The 19,255-nt window shown below is 36.6% G+C and overlaps 1 protein-coding gene and 1 pseudogene across 2 annotated transcripts in view; both read right to left on the bottom strand.

The window, feature by feature from the left end:
* Positions 1-19,255, bottom strand: part of ELAPOR2 (endosome-lysosome associated apoptosis and autophagy regulator family member 2) — a 209,993-nt gene that overhangs the window by 27,144 nt on the left and 163,594 nt on the right. For both annotated transcript variants that reach the window (XM_001369205.5, XM_056799462.1), the window contains 5 exons: positions 16,294-16,557; positions 11,850-12,023; positions 6,292-6,481; positions 3,056-3,152; positions 1,524-1,625 (listed from right to left, as the gene is read on the bottom strand). In XM_001369205.5, coding sequence (XP_001369242.2) covers positions 1,524-1,625; positions 3,056-3,152; positions 6,292-6,481; positions 11,850-12,023; positions 16,294-16,557 — 827 coding nt within the window. The remainder of the gene's footprint in view (positions 1-1,523; positions 1,626-3,055; positions 3,153-6,291; positions 6,482-11,849; positions 12,024-16,293; positions 16,558-19,255) is intronic.
* LOC103093252 (protein tyrosine phosphatase type IVA 1-like) lies at positions 12,030-16,287 on the bottom strand (annotated as a pseudogene).

Raw genomic sequence — 19,255 nt, 5'->3', positions numbered from 1 at the left:
GTATTCCTATTTTATAGTTAAGGAAAATGAGGTAGACAGAAGTTGTGTCTTGCCTAGAATCTCATATCTAATAAATGTCTGGAATCAGATTTGAACTCAGGTCTTCTGTCCAAGCCCAGCACTCTGTCTATTTTGTCATCTAGATGCCTCATAAACTTTCTGTAAGACCCTCAATGGCAAAGAATAAAATCACTTTGGTCTCTGTATGACCTAGTGTCTAACCCTGCGGCTCTCAGTAAATATTTATTAAGAAGACATCTTTTTGTTGCAGGAATTTCTTAAAGTATTGCTTTTAATAATGATCCTATATTTAGAACCCAAATGCCCTATGTATAGAGTGGGAGACCGACCTCAAATCTGGCCTCAGACATTTCCTAGATATATGAACCTGAGCATGTCACTTAACCCCAATTACCTAATCTGTACTGTTTTTCTGGCTTAGAACCAGTACTTGGTATTGATTCTAAGACAGAAGATGAGGGTTGGTTTTTTTTTTAAAAAAACAAAAAATTTTAAGGATTTATTAAGAGTAGGTCCAGGGGGCAACTAAGTGGCTTAGTGGATAGAGAGCTGGGTCTAGAGACAGGAGGTTCTAGGTTCACATCTCAGATACCTCCTAAGTATGTGACCTCGGGAAAGTTATTTAGCCCACATTGCCTAGCCTACTGCTTCTTACTGTTCTTGTGCCATGGAACCAATACCTAGTATTGATTCTAAGATGGAAGAAAGAACATGATTTTTGTAATCCTGGAAAAATACTCTAAATTAATCAATTAAATAAAATTTAAAAAATTTTTCAAATATATCCTATCTGGCATTTGAGTCTTAGAACTTCAAATTCTCAAAAGATAATATATCAAAAACATATACATATCGAAGACAATAGAACAATAAACTTTACCAGTCAATAAAAAGTAGGTCCTGAATAATTATTTATTGAATGACTGACAGCTAAGCAATTAACAGTAGTGTGAATTTCTTATAGGTCTGACTCAGTATTGGTTATATCTTTAAGAAATATGGAATTTTAGCATTGAAAAGAACATGAGAGATTCAGTCTAACCTGCTTCACTTTATAGATGTGCAGGCTGAGGGGCACAAAGATTAAATGTCTTGTCTAACAGCCTACCTAGCTAAGACTAGAACCCAGAGTACCCAATTGCCAGTCCAATGCTCTTGAAAAAGAAAAAAATAGCATTATTAATAAATGTATTTACATGAGAAACTTCAACTTAAATTAATGGGGAAATATATATGATCAGTGGGGAAAGAAAATTAAAAACTCAGCAAAAGTAGATTGAGAAAATGCCTTTGAGGAAGTAGGGAGCAATTAAAAATGAGAAGCCTATTCTTCATCTTTAGCATTTGGTGAAGATCTAAAAAGCAAATATTCATCTTTGCATTCTTTTCATGTTTCCCTTTCTGCTCAGTATTAAAAACAAGGTCCCTCAAAGAAGTAAGAACCCAATACCTCCCTTGTACCATAATGTAAATACAAAATGATCATACAGAGACATAAATACCTGGGGACTGAAATCACACCTTGGCCGGGTTTGCTGGGATTGCATCTCATAGTGACAACAGCCACTCGTCCATTGTAGCAAGATGATGTTACTGTGGAGGACCTAATGTGAAGTCAAATGAGAAGTCATCAAACAGACATGTCAAAAAAGGCACAAACAAATGCTGACATTTGAATACTTGCTGGACTAGCAAAGACCCAGAAATACCTCATTCACACAATTTTCCCTAATTTGCATTTGCGATTATTACAGGGGTCAGGCGGAAGTTTACTTTTAAAAGATCCATGGCCAAGAAAATTACTGTGCAAATTAATATTTGAAAGAAGATTTCAGTTCATGGGGAGGGATATTTTCCTACTTTAAAGAAAAGGTTGTTTTCGAGCACTTCACAAGTGTTCACCAGAGACAAAAACCATCATTTCAATAGTCTCATGTTTTAGTATGTTAATTATAAAAGTCTTATATATTTATTAAAGCAGAGCTTCTCTTAGGCAATACTGGACATAGCCCAGTTTGTAATATTGTATTTTTCAAAAGTAATCAAGTTATCCATCTTCTAAATAATTCAGTCTTTCTGCCAATTCATTCAACAAATATTTCAGGCACTGAATACAGGGTGTCTCAAAAGTCTTGACACTGTTTTAAATTATTAAAGACTGTATTCCAATTTTGGGGGCAACCTATATAGGCAAGACACTGTGGGAGACATAAAGATGCATGGCATAGTCCTGCCCCACTATCTCATTTAAGTCAAGCAGAAGTAAAACACATGCCCAAATAAGCATGGGATGAGAACCATATAAATTGTTCTAGCCCATTAGTGTCATACTCAAATGGAAAGTGGATCCCTGAAGGTTGAATACTGACTTTGAAAATCACAAATTGACATTATGCAAGTTGCAATGGATTTTTATTTATTCTGTTAAACATTTTTCAATTACATTTTAAATTGGTTTGACATACTCTGTGCAGGTGTGCCTAAATTTGACACCTTTGTAAATCTAGGTCATCTATTTTATAGGACTCCAAAGGAAGGAAGAGATGCTTCCAAATGAGGTGATTAAACTAGGAAGTGCTTCAAAGAGCTTCTGAGATCAAACTTTCTGACCAAAACTGTTTTCTACAATTATTAACCAATGTTCCCCATTTTGTGGCTGTGTTTAGTCATTTTAGTCATGTCCAAATCTCTGTGACCCCATTTTGAGGGCAAACTACTAGGGTAGTTTGATATTTTCTTCTCCAGCTGATTCTATGGATGAGGAAATTGGGGCAGAGTTAAATGACTTACCCAGGGTCACACAGCTAGTGTCTGATGGCAGACCTGAACTCAGAGAGGTAAGTCCTCCTGACTCAAGGACTGGTGCTCTATGTACTATGGTGCCACATCACTGCCCAATGTCCACCATATTTATATATATATATATATATATATATATACTTTGAACATGTTTTAAAGGGGAAAAATAACCTTGACTCTAAATACCTTTGTCTAAAATTTCAAGTGACTGACTAAAGGCATAGTCTCTACTTACTTGTAAAAGAAATGCACATCAGGTATCTGCCTTAATGGAGCTGGGAACATATCTTCCTTGATGTTGATATTGTATAATGTGCTTTCAACGGTTACTCCTGATATGATTTTTTTTAAAAAGAAGGAAACAAACATTGAATAATTTTTTTAAAATGAAGTTTACTTCGTGTCTATGCATTTGAATACCATCTAGTCTTCTTCACTTAGGAAGGCATGAATTTAAAGAAAGCCTTATATGCTATTGCCTATATAGGTGAGTTACTTAACCTCTCAACCTCAGTTTCTCTATCAGTAAAGTAGGGATAATGACAGCACCTACTTTAAGGAGTTGTAAAGATAAAATGAGTTAACATATGAAAAGCACTAAAGTGATATATAAATGCTAATTGTTATTATTTATTAGAATCATATAGCTAGAGCTGAAAGAGGCATACATTAATGGTCATTTAGTCCAACCCTCTCATTTTACAGATGAGGAAACTGAGGTTTAAGGTGGTCAAGTGATTTACCTATGGTCACACAAGTAAGAATCATTAGAAATGGGCTTTCATGGGTGCAACTGGGTAGCTCAGTAGATTGAGAGCCAGGCCCAGAGATGGGAGGTCCTGGGTTCAAATCTAGCCTCAAACACTTCCCATCTGTGTGACCCTGGGCAAGTCACTTAATTCCCATGGCTTAGCCCTTACCACTCTTCTGCCTTGGAACCAATAGAGAATATTGATTCTATGATGGAAGGTAAGGGTTTAAAAAAAAAGAAAAAGAAAAGAAACCGGCTTTCACAACTGTGGTGTTCTATCTACTTTGCCTTAAGTAAGAAGCAAGCTCTGGGCAAAACTAGGAAACAAATCACGTCCCATAGAACAAAAGAAAGAGCTCCTGCCCGAGTTGCTCCTATCCAATGATTCAGTCTACTATGACTGACTACTTTAGAATTTCTTATGATTCACAATGGTCAGAGCATCATAGATCTAAGGTTTGGAGAAACTGTAGAGGTCATCTAGTCCCAATGCCTCATTTTACAGAAGAAACCAAGGCCCAGACCAGGAAACTGACTTGCCCTGGATTATTACTTAAAAGAATGAGATTTGAAATAGGTACTGTGGCTCCAAATTCAGCACGCTTTAGTGAAACTAACAGAATTCATGTGACCTAAAAATTTCTGGATGCCATTGTAAGTCTGATCTGAACTAAGATATGTTGAGTTAAACATCCTTCCTTGGCTTGCTATTATAATTATTCTTTTTTTCTGACTATATTTCCTTGTGTCTCTGTGTCAGCATTCCTTAGAAGAAAAAAGGAAGATTTCTTTCTGCAAAATGAAAAGGTCATAAATAAAATAATGTCATCCTGAGCTTGAATAGCTCTCAGAGACCCTGAGGGCATTTATTTCTCAAACACCTTCTTAGTACCAGATAGGTACAAAGTTTAGATGCATTCAAAGAAAAGGGACAAGAAGGCATATATTGTCAAATGTTCAGGAAAGGCATCAAGTGGCAATTAGCAAATTAGCAGCTGGAAGGAAGCCTGGGAGCCCTAACTTCAAAGTCTAAACAGTAAGAAATTTCAGCGTTCAAGACACTCAGGTCAAAGGACCAGACATAAGACTGTATTTAACCCTGTTTCTAAAATGTGCAGTTATGTACCACTCAGCCATGGGCAGAGTAGCCTGGTGCCTGGTTTTCCCTTTCCTTCCTTAATGCCTCTGTTTTTTCATATATTCACCAAAGGACTGAAGCATGGTGAAAACCACATAAATCAGTTTTGCTATTTGTGAACACTATAAAAGGAAATTACCCACCCCAAAAAAAGTCATGGTTCAAATAATGGACTGATGTTACCTGTGAATATAAATTATTCATGCTAATCTCATCCATTATACTACATATATATATATATATGAGAGTTGGCAGAACTATCATTTTGAGACTGTTTTGTACACATACCAACACAAGTACTCCATAATAAAATTTAACCATCAGCTCTCAGTAGTCAATGTGAGCTGACTCCAACACACTCCTGGGAGTCCAAAGCCACCATGTTTCCTATTACTTCCCACTGCTTCCAAAATGAGAAAGGTTCTGGGGCACTCCCTGTGGGTAGTAGCCTGGATGCTCTAAGGCAGTGATGGCAAACCTTTTAGAGACCACATGCCGTGCCCTGCACCCACCTCAGACCTAGTGCTGCATGTGCCCTGCCCTCTGCCACACACAGGGGAGGGAGAAAACACTCCCATTGGGCTGCTAGGTAGAGGGGTGGCTAAAGTGAAAAAAATGTCATCAGGCACAGTAGAGAGGGGGAGGGGAGCAGGTCCACCTGAGTCCCTCTGCCTTTCTAGCAATGAACTCTAGCAGGTAACATGCGTGCCCACAGAGATCACTCTGTGTGCCCGCTTTGGCACACAGACCATGGGTTCACTATCATGACTCTAAGGGAACTAAGGCTGTTTGAATGATAATAGCACCTACCTATCCCCTGATTTCCATTTGGACAATTAAAAGCTATAAATGGGATGGATGAAATAATGAATAAATTTAAATAGTATCTAGAAGGTAGCAGGAGGAGGCTGTGTCGGGAGTAGCTTACAATAGGTGCACATTTATAAGCACACATCTCCCTACCCAGAGAATACCTTTTTCCTTAAAATAAGTTTGCTGGTACTCTAATGAGTTTGAAAATCTTGGAAGCAGTTTGTTCTAAATTACCTTAGAAAACAAAGAAATGGCTCATAAAGTAACATTATATGGCTTTATAGCTCGTAAAGTAGCCTTTGAAAAATTAAAATCCAACTATACTTAACTGCATTGCCACTTTACTGAATTCAAAATTATGAGTCATAGATGCTTACTCCTTATTTAAATTTGAAGATGGGTAAGGAGTTATGAGAGATATGCTGTAACAACGTTAAAGGAAGGAGCCTGGATAGACTTACATACCTCTTCTCACTGATTTAGCCTTAAGGGCAGACAATGAAAGACCTCTGAAAAACTTCTCAGTTTAATCATTTACCAGGATACATACAGGCACATAGCTGGCTGAAAAAACTAGCAGTGTATGAATCTCAAAACATTAGAACCAACACCCATTACCAAATAATGCTTTAACATCATCGAGTTCACTGCCAGATCATGGCATTCATTGTTTCTAATTACCCCCTTTAATCCTGTTTTCTTAACTTTGAACCAATTGAAGACATTAGATGAGTTATACCTATACAAAAAACACACATATTGACCCTACCCAAAAAGATATCTGCAAGGCTGATAGACTGTGAAGACAAAGCTGTTCGGAAGCCCTTGCTTTCAGATGGAATAATAGTTGACTGACATATAAAGGCTCCTACAAAATTGGTGTAATCTTCTGATTCAGCTACCATTTCCTTCACGGTGATATCTGTTATGTTGTTAGTACAAATTGCCATCTTCTTCCCCTGAGAAAATAAAGTGAGAAAACATAGGCTTCAATGGAGAAGAAACTAAAGGCTATATTTCTAATTCACTAACCTTCTCCCTCTACAGATTTCTGAGACCAAGAGAGCATCAGTGGTGTAATACAAGACCCCATTAATATAGCCATCACAAGAGAAAATCCTGCTGCATAGAGGCCAATTTAGGGAAATAGTGATTGTCAGTGACTTCAAACACAGTCTAAAAACAACGCCTATAAAAGGAGCATCAAACTTCAGAAGGCTGTGGGGGAACAAAGAGAATAAATTTAATCCTCCTTCTCCTCAATCTTAGCCTGAGTCTAGCATAAAAGCAATTTGTCAAACTGAAGGAGGAAAGTGTAAAATCAAATTATAGCCAGTCACTCAAAGGTTTCAACAAAATCGTGACACCAGAGCAGAATTCTAAGTGGATGGTCACTTCCTTACCAAAAGTATCCATTCACTCCCTTTCATATTCAGTTACAAATCAACTAAACATGATAAATATATTTAAACTTTCTTACTCTTATCCCCAATGACCCTTCTTCTCAAAATACATCTTTGCAAAGACACCAAGCAGAAATATCTTGGTAACCAAAATAAATTTTGTTTAAAAGGCAGTGATAAAATATACTGAGAGGTCCTGCAAAAGATTAATTCTTCTCCAGGGTTCCTAGCAAGAAATGTAAGGTTAAGCATGAGTATTTTCCATCATGCTTACATACACACACAGTTCATCTCAATAACTAACTATTTATCATTATTATTTGTTAGGTCTTTCAGTAAGGACACAAAAGAAACATGAGAGTCCCTGACCTCAACGTACTTACATTCTGTAAGGAAAAAATTACATATACAGTTAAGAAATATTAAGTAATTTGAGGTGGGAGAGAACACTAGCAAATGGGAGATTTGGGGGAAATCTTAACATAGAAGGGGCTCCCATGCTGAATCTTTAAGGAATATGAGAATTCCAAGAGACAGAAGTGATAAGGAAGAAATGCATTCCAGATACAGAGATGGGCAACCTATGCAAAAAGTATCTCAGCACCAGATGGCACGTTCAGCTTTGCAAAAAACAGGCAGGGCATTATAGATGGAATATGGAGTTGGTGAAGGGGAACAATATAAAATAAGGCTGCTACAGTAGGTGGTAACCAGATTGTAGAAGGCTTAAAATAATACTGAGCTAAAGAATATTTATTTTATCCTAGAGGCAATGGAGAAAATGGAAGGAAACATGGATCTCCATTATATTTATAATATCAAGCATTTATATAGTGATTTAAGATTTCCAAAATACTTTAAATATTTTATTTCATTTGATCCTCACAAAAAGCCAGTGAGGTAAGTGCTATTATTATCCCTATTTTACAAATGGGAAAATTGAGACTGACAAAGATTAATAAGTAACTAAATTAGGATTTGAACTAAGGACTTCCTGATTCCAAGACCAGAGCACCATTTACTGATTCCATCCACTTGCCTATTTCCCAGGTGTATTCTTCCTAAATCTTGCAACTTAAACATTCTACCTTCTAGAATACTGTTTGTGTGCATGCATGTTATATTCTCCCTATTAGATTATGAGCTTCCTGAAAGAAAGGAGAGCACCATTTTTCATCTTTGAATCTCCAGTGACTTATATAATATGCTTCACCAATATTTGTTGAAGGAAAGAATTAATGATTCAACTGTTCTATGGTTTTCATTCTTCCTTGTTCCCAATCCTAATTCTGCCCTATCTTTGCTGTCTTATTTTATGGATGTGTCTCTAACTAAATAAAATTAATGTCTGTGCCCTGTACATATTCTGCTTCCATGCTTTTATTTTTTGTTGTTGTTTGACTCTTTGTGACCCCATTTGGGATGTTCTTGGCAAAGATACTGGAGTGGTTTGCCATTTCCTTCTCCAACTTATTTTACAGATGATGAAACTGAGGCATACAGGACTGAGTGACTTGCTCAGGGTCACATATTTAGTAACTTTCTGAAGCCAGATTTGAACTCAGGAAGAGAAGTCTTCCTGATCCCAAGCTGGGCATTCTTTCCACTGAGACACCTAGATGCCTCTAGGAGGCACTTAATAAGTACTCTGGAAGACATGTTACACTAAAATTAATAACATTAGAATGAGAGGCAAAACTAAAGTAGAAGTTAGATGGAAAAGAAGAGAAGGAAACAAATGGGAGGGAGGGAGGGGGAGGGAGAAGGAGTCAGGGAGAAGGAAAGGGAGAGAGGAAGGGGGGAGGAATGGAGGGAGAAAGAGGCCGAACTGGGGGAAGGAAGAAGGGAAAGAGGAGGGAGGGATGGAGGAAGGAAGGGAGGAAAGAAAAGAAAAAAGGCATTACGTGGTGAGAAATAATAGAAATAAACAAAAGGATCCCAAAGATCCAAGGTTTGGGAGCAAGATATCACCATTTGTTAAAAATTGCTGGGAAAAATGAAAAGTAATTTAGAAGTAACTAGAGCTAAGCCAACATCTCATAATTTATCCCAAAAATAGGATTGAAATGAATAACTGATTTAGACATAAAGGGTGATTTCATAAACAAATTAGAGGAGCCTGAAAAATATGTTACCTGTCAGATTCATGGATAAGGGATAGAGAGGTTCATGAAAAGTAAAATGAATAATTATGATTACATGAAATTTTTAAAAATTTACATGAACAAAACTAATGAAATCAAAATGGAAAAATAGGAAACTGAGGGGAAATGTTTATAGCAAGTTTCTCTGATAAAAGTCCCATTTTTCAAATATATAGGGAACTGAACCAAATTTATTACAATTAAGAGCCATTCTCCAGTTGATAAATAATCAAACGATATGAACAGGCAGTTTTCAGAATAAAAATTCACAGCTATTAATAGTAACATGAAAAATGCTCTAAATCACTATCTATTAGAGCAATTAAAATTAAAACCCTCTGAGATGCAACTTCATACCTATCAGATAGGCTATCATGACAGAAAAGGAAAATGATAAATGTTGGAGGGATTGTAGAAAAATTGGGACTCTAATGCACTCTGTTGGTGGAATTGTGAATTGATTGAACAATTCCAGAGAATAATTTTAACTACATCCAAAGAGCTACAAAACTCTTCATACCCTTTGACCTAGCAATACCACTAGTAGATCTCTATCCCAAAGAGATCAAAGAAAAGGAGGAAAGTATCTATTTGTACAAAAATATTTATAACACCTTTTTCTGTGATGGCTAAGAATTAAAAATCAAAGTAATTCCTATCATTAGGGGCATTGATACACAAGCTGTTATATGATTGTGATGGAATACTATTGTGCTATAAGAAATGACAAGCAGGATATTTTCAGAAAAAAACATGGAAACATTGTACACAGTGATGACAATATTGTAATAATGATCAACTGCAAAAGATTTAGTTATTTTGAACAAGACAATATTCCAAACCAATTCCAAAGAACCCATGATAGAAACTGTTACTCACTTTCAGAAAGAGGCCTAATGAACTCTAAATACTGAGTAAAGCATAATTTTTTCACTCTATTTTTCTTGGTTTTGTGTGTGTGTTTTCTTTTGCAATGTGTCTAATATAGAAATATGCTTTGCATGAATTCACAAGTATAGTCGATATTATATTGATTGCCTTCTCAAGAAATGGGGGAGGAGCGGGAGTGAGGGAGAGTATTTGGAACTCAGTTTTTTTAAAATGAATGCTAGGAATTTTTTATGTAATTAGAAAATATTTAACACAATAAATAAAAATATTTTAAAATAAATAAAATATAACATCCTTCGTAGACCACATAAGAATATAACACTGAAGTTTATGTTTCTAAGTATATTTTAGATGATAACCTCCTAGATGGTCACAGTCTCAGTTTTACTACCTTTGTATAAGACCCAGTAATATCACAGTGCAACTAGTATCACATAAAAATACCTAGAGTCATGGGTATGAATGATAGAAGAAGAAATAAAGTGAAGAGCCAAATTCTTTTCACAGTCAAGCAGAAGAGACATAAATCTCCAAGTCTCTTCTTCCCAAACTTGCAACAAAAGGGGATGGAGAGGGGAAGAAATCAATTCACAATGTCTATACTATCAAACTAAATTGATATGTTAATCGGTTTTGCTGAAATGCTTCCCCACTCACTCTCTTTTATTGTTAATCTTTGGCACAGAGGATGATTCTATGCTGTAGGAAGGATGAAAGAAGATATTTGGTGATAAAGATAATATAAAAAGAAAAGATACCAATAAAATTTTTCTAAAGGATCAGACATAAAATTCTATGACAATCTAATTTTCAGCTACCAAATGACCTTCAAAATTAAAAATCAGATTTATTTCTTATGCTTTAACAGAATCACCATGGAGTATGATGGAATTGTAAGATTGGAGGATCATAAATCTAGAGCTATTTGGGACCCCAGAATTCATTTACTCTTTCATCATTTTATACATGAGGATATTGATCCTGGGCAGTTAGGTGGTACAATGGATAGAGGGCCAGGCCTGGAGTCAGGAAGACTCATCTTTAGGAGTTCAAATTTGGTCTCAGACACTTGCTAGCTGTGTGACTCTGGGCAAATCATTTAACTTTTTTTTTGACACAGTTTCCTGATATATAAAATTATCTGGAGAAGGAAATGGCAAGCCACTCAAATATCTTTGCCAAGAAAACTCCAAATGGGGTCCCAAAAAGTAGCCATGACTCAAAAAAATAGCTGAACAACAAGAAAATTGAGGCTAGGAAACTTGGTAGACATAAGTTATAGGAGGCTGATACAGGATTTGAACCCAGGTCCTCTGGCCTTCAAAGCAAAGCTTTTCTGTTGGACCATGCTATCTCTCCCTGATGCTTATAGTTGTCATTCCATAGTATTTCTCTATTTTGATTTAGAAAATGCCCTTCTAAAAGATCAATTGCTTCTGATTTCTTATTAACTAATTAACCTTAAAATCATACAATCTATAAAATGAACAGAATAAATAGGACAACAAATTAAAATTATGGAGACCTAAGAAATAACTGGTGATGGTGAAACTGAAATAGCTTTTGTTTTGGGGGTCTTTTTATTTTAAAGGAATCCTTCTATACAATAAGCCCATCATTATACCCATTAATTCTAGTCTGGGGGAGAATTCTTTTTTGACTCAAGAAAATCATGAACGAGACAACTCTAATGTAACAAGTGACTCTGAGCAAAGTGAACTCACGTCTTGACATTTTCCTGGGAGTTTTCAGAAAGTCTTTTGCTTCCTTGCTAAAACAATGAAATACCAACTCAATTAAAGCTGAAAAGCAACTACAATACCTCCCCACCAAGCCCAATACCTTCTAACACGCACATAGAAACACACTTGACAGGTCTCAGAGCTCACCTCATGCCCACACAGGCTGATGTTGAAGAAATGGAAGTATTTGGTTCCTTTGGATGTGAAGCTCGGGCCATTCATCAGTGAGCCAACACTGCTGAGGTTGCTGAAGTCGAAGTGCAAACTCTGATTTTCTTTCACATAGGACAGGTAGCAGTCACTATAGCAAAGCGTGTGGTCCTTTGGTAGGAGATGAAAAGACAAGTACAAAAACAATAAGATGGCAGAGATCATTGCTGAGGGAGAAGGAAAACATCCAAAAATCCATTCGACTCAACAACTGACCTCGTAACAAGCTCTTACAGACTATGTGAAAAGATGCTTCAGAAAGTCTCAGTCTTTGTCTTATTTCTCCCCAGAATTCCTGAGTTCTGTCTCTTTTTTCCCAGATGGGTTTTAGACTCAATTCAATACACCCTTGTTAAATACAGTATATAAGTCAGGCACTGTGTTAAGCACCACGGCTACAAAGACAAAAACTAAATGGTCTCCTACCCCACTTAAGGAGCTGGCTACATTTGAATAGGACAGGGACTCTGGACCTTTTTGTGTCATGGACCTATTTGACAGTCTGGTAAAGCCCATGAAGTCCTTTAAAAAAAATAAATCTAAAAATTAAAAAGAAATATACATATACCCACACTTATGTGTTATATGTATGTTGCATGCCTACATGTATGTTATGGGTGTATATGAGTATACATTATAAGTACATGTATATACTGCTAGGTATGTATATCAGTATGTGTTTATGCATATGCATTTGTACTATATATTATGGACATATGTGTGTATGAGGGTTTTTACATGGAAAAGTGGGCAGATTGGCCAATTTAATGTAATTAATATAGGTATAGCAGGAATTATAAGTGTACCACTATGTATGATAGAACAATGTTTTTAATGCATAAAATGAATCACATGGGATTGCAAAGAAAACCAATTATTTTAAAATATTGTTATCAAAAGATTAAAAAAAAAAACAAGTTCATGGACCTCAGTTTATTAACTCCTGAAAGAGTAGAAAAGACTAAGCATCAAAAATAAATCTGTGGGGCAGCTGGGTGGCTCAGTGGATGGAGAGCCAGAACTGGAGACAGGGAGATCTAAGTCTAAATCTGGTCTCAGACACTTCCTACCTCTGTGACCTTGGGTAAGTTGCTTAAGCCCAGTTGTCTAACCCTTATCCTTCTTCTGCTTTGGATTTATTTATACATTTAGTATAGATTCTAAGACAGAAGATAAGGGTTTAAAAATAAATAAATAAATAAATCTGATTTTTCTTTTGAAAATCATTTTGTAGCAGAAAGTTAGGTTGTCACAGATTTTTCAGTCTGATGGTCTAAAAATGTTGTATTTACATTTACATCTTTTGGGGTTTTTTCATGCCTTTCATTTTCAAATTTAGGAAATGAGATAGGGATAAATATACAACTGTGTAAGAAGAGAACTGTGTCTGTAACTATGAACAAAATACCTCAAACTAAGTTTCCCTTTTCAGCTGAGAATAGCAACATGTGGCTATCCCCTCTGGAGAACAAGCCAGGCTTCCCAACAACAGAAGTTCTAATAAGAAGCACAAGACAGTCATTGCAGCTTGTCATGATGCAACCGTTCCACAGTCAGATCTTTGTGGGGACCGGCTGCTCCTTCTTCCCTAAGTAAACCTGAGTAATCTGTGGGCAGCCAAGAGATGCAAGTCTGGAGGCTCTAAACAATCATGTTGCTGCCCTATGTTTTTAAAAAATACTTCAGTGCTTATTTGTTTAGATGTTTAAGCTTTTGCACTAGATTTTATAAGCTGATGAACACTGGCAAAATTATTTCTCCCACAGAACTATAACCACACGGTCTCAAGACAATATAAATATATGGTTGAACTAACATTAATACACATCGCTATTTTATCAATTATATAATAAAACAAATTATCAAGTATCCAACTATTAAGTTACACAGCTTCAAAGGCATATAAAATATTAGCGGTCTGCTTAATTCATAGTAGTAGTAGTCTCTCGGTAACCGAGGATGACGATTAATTCATAGCAGGAACCCAATTTTTTTTTCCCAGAGCAGTGGGGAAGAGAAGAATGGGGAAAGAGGAAAAAATCACTTTCAACAAAAGCAATACTTGGTAAATAACTTTCAACAGGTACAAGTAAAAGAATTTACAAGATTTTCAGAAATTTTATGATTAAGAATTGCTTTAGCTACAATAACCAAGTATCTCTGCCTTTTAAAAACAATATTTACTGAAGTAAAGAGCACAGTCTATACTTCCTGCACAAGACAAAAGCAACATTTTATTAGAAATATTTAATAGCTCCCTCCCATCCTTTTCAGGCCCTCCCTGTCAAGTTGCACCCCATTTGTGCAAACATTAAATTAACTGTAAGGTGAGACATTAAAGACTTTGTATGCTACTGTACAATGTGTAGATTTTTACATGGATTTTCAACCAGAGGATTATGGTCTTTTTTTTCAAAATGCAGGTCTTAATAACAGACAAAGGTTTACAGAAAGACAGTAAAGTATCACCATAAGACTCAGTAAAATTCAACAAAATGAATGATTGTGCAAATCCTGATATTCCAGCATGACTGTGGGAGATGGAAACATCCAGTGAGCAAGCAATTACCACACAGGCTCTATCTTCAATACTGAAATGATTGAAAGACTAAGAACCACACAGGGTTCTTCAGGTTACTGTCTGTAGATCCCAGGATGCTAACTCTGTATGATACAGTGTTTTGGCACCTCATTTCTCTAAATTGCATGTTTGCTGATAAGACTCTGGTATTGGGAGATAAGATTAGATTAAGATTTGTAACTCAATACTGCATGATTTCAGGAAAATTCAATAGATACAAAGTTCCAAAGGCTGAACAGCAAGAGTGTTGGAATAGGCTGTTAGTAACACAAAGACACAAGCTGCATTTCTGCCAAGCTTGTAACCTATAAAATTGTTTTTAAAATATTCCTATGGAAACTTCATTGGACTTATTCATCCTGCTATTTGATGGCAAGTATGTATGTGATATAAATTGCCCTGGATTCTGTCTCCAATTTCTGCTTACAAGGCAATAATATAGGCAGGTCAGCTTTACTAAATGCTATGGGGGTTTCTGTGACCATCTGAGTCCTTGAAGTGCAGCCACATTTTAGGAGGATACTTCTCCATGAAAAGAAGTTGCTTGATGTTAGATTCCATGACGTTTTTGTCTCATGAACTGTGCTGCATCTTCCTACTTCATTCCTCCTTCGATTAGTGCAAGGGCAACAAGCACTGCAGCTCTCCCAAAACCTGCGACACAATGAACAGCAATGCAACCAACAGGCTCTTCACAAAATTTAGTTTTTCACCAAGTTTAGCCAGTCATCGACAATGTGATTGGGCGGTGGTGCTCCATCATCCAAAGGCCAATCAGGAGCCTGGATGTCTTCTTTTTCCACAAGGGCTATGTCATAAGTAGCTTCACATGTTCTTACAACTGTGGAAACTCCATACTTCTCCAAATTTCTTTAAGGTTACATTGGTTAGATTGTGTGTAATAAAGAACCTCATGTTCTTGCAGGTGATTTCCACAACAACCAGGTGGTTCATTCGAGCCTTGTCAGTTTAGTTAAAAAACACTCAGTAAGGTTATAGAAGGATTAACAATGTGAATACAGAAGTGATGTAAAGGAACTGAAGTCTCCTTCACTGTACTCCTCTGGAAATTCTCAGTGCTTTAAGTATGAAGTCGAGAGCAATGGAAAATGAAATGAACTTCCTAACAAGGAGCAGCAACTCCTCAATCCAGTAATACTGGGGCAAAAGAAAGGCACAGCACTGAAATTTTCCCCATCCAGGTCAGGGCATTATAAATTATAACCATTACTAATATTATTATTATATCATCAAAGTCTCATGACCTTGTGAGGTAGATACTAGAGATATTATTATTCCCATTTTACAGATGTGAAAGCCAAGGGTCAGAGAAGGTAAATGGCTTATCTATGGTCACACAGTCTGTAAGTGTCAGAGGTAGGATTTAAACCTAGTTCTTCCCAATTCTATTTCCAGCATTCTACCAAGTCATATTGTCTGTAAGTAAATCAATCAATTCTCTGAAGAAGCTCTAACTAATTTCTTAGAGGCCTTCTTTGATTTCATATTTTGGGCTCCTGGAGAAGGAACAATCCAGTACAAGTTGCTCATGTCCTCTCTAACTCTCTCCCTCTCTCTCTCTCTGTCTCTCTCTCTGTCTCTGTCTCTGTCTCTGTCTGTCTCTCTCTCTCTCTCTCTCTCTCTCTCTCACACACACACACACACACACACACAGAGCAGGAATTGGGGAAGACTAAAGGAAATATCATTTGAGTTGAGTGTGGAAGGATCAACAGCAACTCAGCAGACAAAGAAGGGAGTGAAACTGAAGTACTAAGTACCAAGTGTGAGACTGATTACCTGGGTGCTTTTGCTTCCTGGTCCACATGGAATACAAGCCTCCTTGCCATAGACCTGATGTATGGACAGGTAGGTGTCAGGTGGGCATTCCTTGCACTGGTTGGTCTCTTTCTCAATGTAATGCCCAGGTGGACAGGGCACACATGATGAGCCTGACTGCTGAGAGCCCAGGGCACAGGCCCGACAAGATGAAGCCACTCCATCAACTGCATTTGTAGTTGTGATAGAATAGATCTTCACCATATCATTGATAAACCGTCTACTCTGGAAGGAGAACAGAGAATAATGACTCCTTTCTTAGGGGAAAAAGCATAAAACCTAGTTACCTGTTTGAGAAAAAAATTATCAAAAGAAACACGATGTCACCTTGCAGTATAAGATCATAGACGTCCTTCCTCTTATTCACATTTTTTTTATCTCAATGCTCTAATAACCATGGATTCAGAGGAATAGAGTTCCTAGAGTTTAATTTCTTCTGCTAGCTAGTGGGGCAATAGATTCAGGAAAACCCGAATTCAAATTTGGCCTCAGATACTTACCAGCTGTGTGCCCTAAGCAAATCACTTACCCTGCTTGCCTCAGTTTACACAACTGTAAAATTTAATTTCCTCAATGTAAAATGAGGGAAATGAGAGTGTCTATCTCACAGGGTTGTTGAGAGTACTGAATGAGTTAATATTTAGAAAAGGCACATAGGACTGTGACTTGCACATAGGAGATACTATATAAATGCACATTCCCTTCCCTTCCTGCCATGAGGCCACCCTAGCATGAACATACTTGGATATATCCTTAGACCTCAAGACCAAAATAGCTTTAAATACTGAAACAGACTTTCCATCCCTTTATATATTTTATATCTACATAGTTGTTTATATGCTATCTCTACTATTAGACAAATCCTTGGAGGCGAAGGCAGTTTTTTGTATTTGTTGGTTTGACTTTTATTTTTAATAGCCATCACTTGGCATAGGGCTTGGCAGAGCACTTAGTAAGAGCAGAATAAATCCTAGTTAAGTGACTGACTAAAAATACAGGCATCGCACAGCAGGTAAGTTTACCTAGAAGTCATGACACCCAAAGTTTAAGTCCTTCAGGTGAAGGAGCCCATCTGCACTGGGAGGGAGTCTCACACTGAGCATTCTCTGTTATTAAAAGCATGTGTGGTTTTTAAAATGGTGCATTTGGAACTTATGCCTTTGGAAGATATATATTTAAGATTATTATTTCAAATAATTGGGAAAATACATTATCTTTGAATCCAAAAAATAGTGAAACTATAAATAACCAACCTTAAGGTTTGATTTCACTTGATCTCACAAAGAATTTATGGGGACAGCACATTCGACATTCTCATCCTCGTTTTAGAGATAAGAAGTCAGAGATCTGAACAGTTTTAGAGATAATTATTGCCACACAGGGGGGAATGTCAAAGGAAGTACAGTTATCCCTTCTACATCATGACTTTCCTCATCATGGTTTTGATATTTTGACGATTGGTGCAAGAAATTAAAAGGGAATTTTTGAGGAGTTTTGTTGGAAGCCACAGATGACACACAAAGGTCAGTGGATGACACAGAATAATTTTAGAAACTCAGAAATACATACTTAATCCAAATTTTATAATAAAGTACTGTAAATATTCCATAAAAGAAAAAGGAAAAATTCAGACTTCTTCTCTGATAAGAAGTGAGGACCAAAATATTTTATGCAGATTTTCCAGATTATGGGGGTGTCATGCCCCTAACTGCTGTGATGGAAGAGATGAGTGTACTTCCTAACCAAATTGAGCATTCTATTCATTAAACCAAGCTTGTTGTTTATAGTCATTTCAGTTGTTTCTGAGCCCATTTGGGGTTCTCTTGGCAGAAATGCTGGCATAATCTGCCATTTCCTTCTCCAGCACATTTTACAGATGATGAAACTGAGGCAAACAGTATTAAGCAACTTGCCTAGAGTAACACAGCTAGTAAGTGACTGAGGTCAGATTTGCACTCACAAATATGAGTCTTCTTAGCTCCAGGCCTGGCATGCCATCCACTGGGACACCTAGCCGCCCAGAAAGCAAACTACCAGAAAGAACAAAAAAATTATTGGCATATGATAAGAAAGTATGATCTAATAGCACAATGGACTAGGAATAAAAAAGACATAGATTGAAGTTTTGCTTCTGCAACTAATTTGGGTCAGATAACATCTCTGAGCCTCAGTAGTAAAAAAGGTGGGGAGGGGTTTATGAAATTCATCCTATAACACATATCAGAGTCAAATAAATAGCTTTTTGGTAGGGTTGAAGGTCCTGCCATCTTCTTAATGTTCTTTTAAAATTCAATTTTATTTTATTTTCAGGTCAAAATTTTCTCTCTCTCCCACCTCTTCCTCCCTAGTCCCTCACTGAAAAAGCAAGAGAAATTCAGTTACAAATATGCATACTAAAATAAAACAAATTCCCACATCAGTCATATTTTAAAATAATAATAATGTCTTAATATGTACTCAGAGTCTACAAGCCCTCTCCCTAGAAAGGAATAGCTTGTTTCATCATGAGTCCTCTGGAACTATAATTAGTCTTTTCATTGATCAGAGTTCCTAAGTCTTTCAAAGTTATTTATCTTTACAATATTGTTTTTATTGTAGAAAGTTTTTTTTCCTGATTCTGTTCATTTCATGTTGCATCAGCTTACACAAGTATTCCTTGGATTCTCTGGAACTTTTCATCATTTCCTAGAGCACAATAGTATTTAATCACATTTTTATACTATAACTAGTTCAGCCATTCTCCAATTGATGCTATCATCTGTTAATGTATGAAATATCCTAAAGATATTAATCAACTTCTGAAACAACTGAAAATGAGGATCTTTTCTCTAAAAAATATTCTTAGAATATAAGATTAAGAAATGTATAAAGACAATATCCTATTATTGGCCCCTCTATTTTCTCCCAACATGTTTATTCCAGA

The sequence above is a fragment of the Monodelphis domestica genome, chromosome 5, assembly GCF_027887165.1.
Source record: "Monodelphis domestica isolate mMonDom1 chromosome 5, mMonDom1.pri, whole genome shotgun sequence".
Lineage (NCBI taxonomy): Eukaryota > Metazoa > Chordata > Mammalia > Didelphimorphia > Didelphidae > Monodelphis > Monodelphis domestica.
This window is presented reverse-complemented; position numbering and strand designations above follow the sequence as displayed.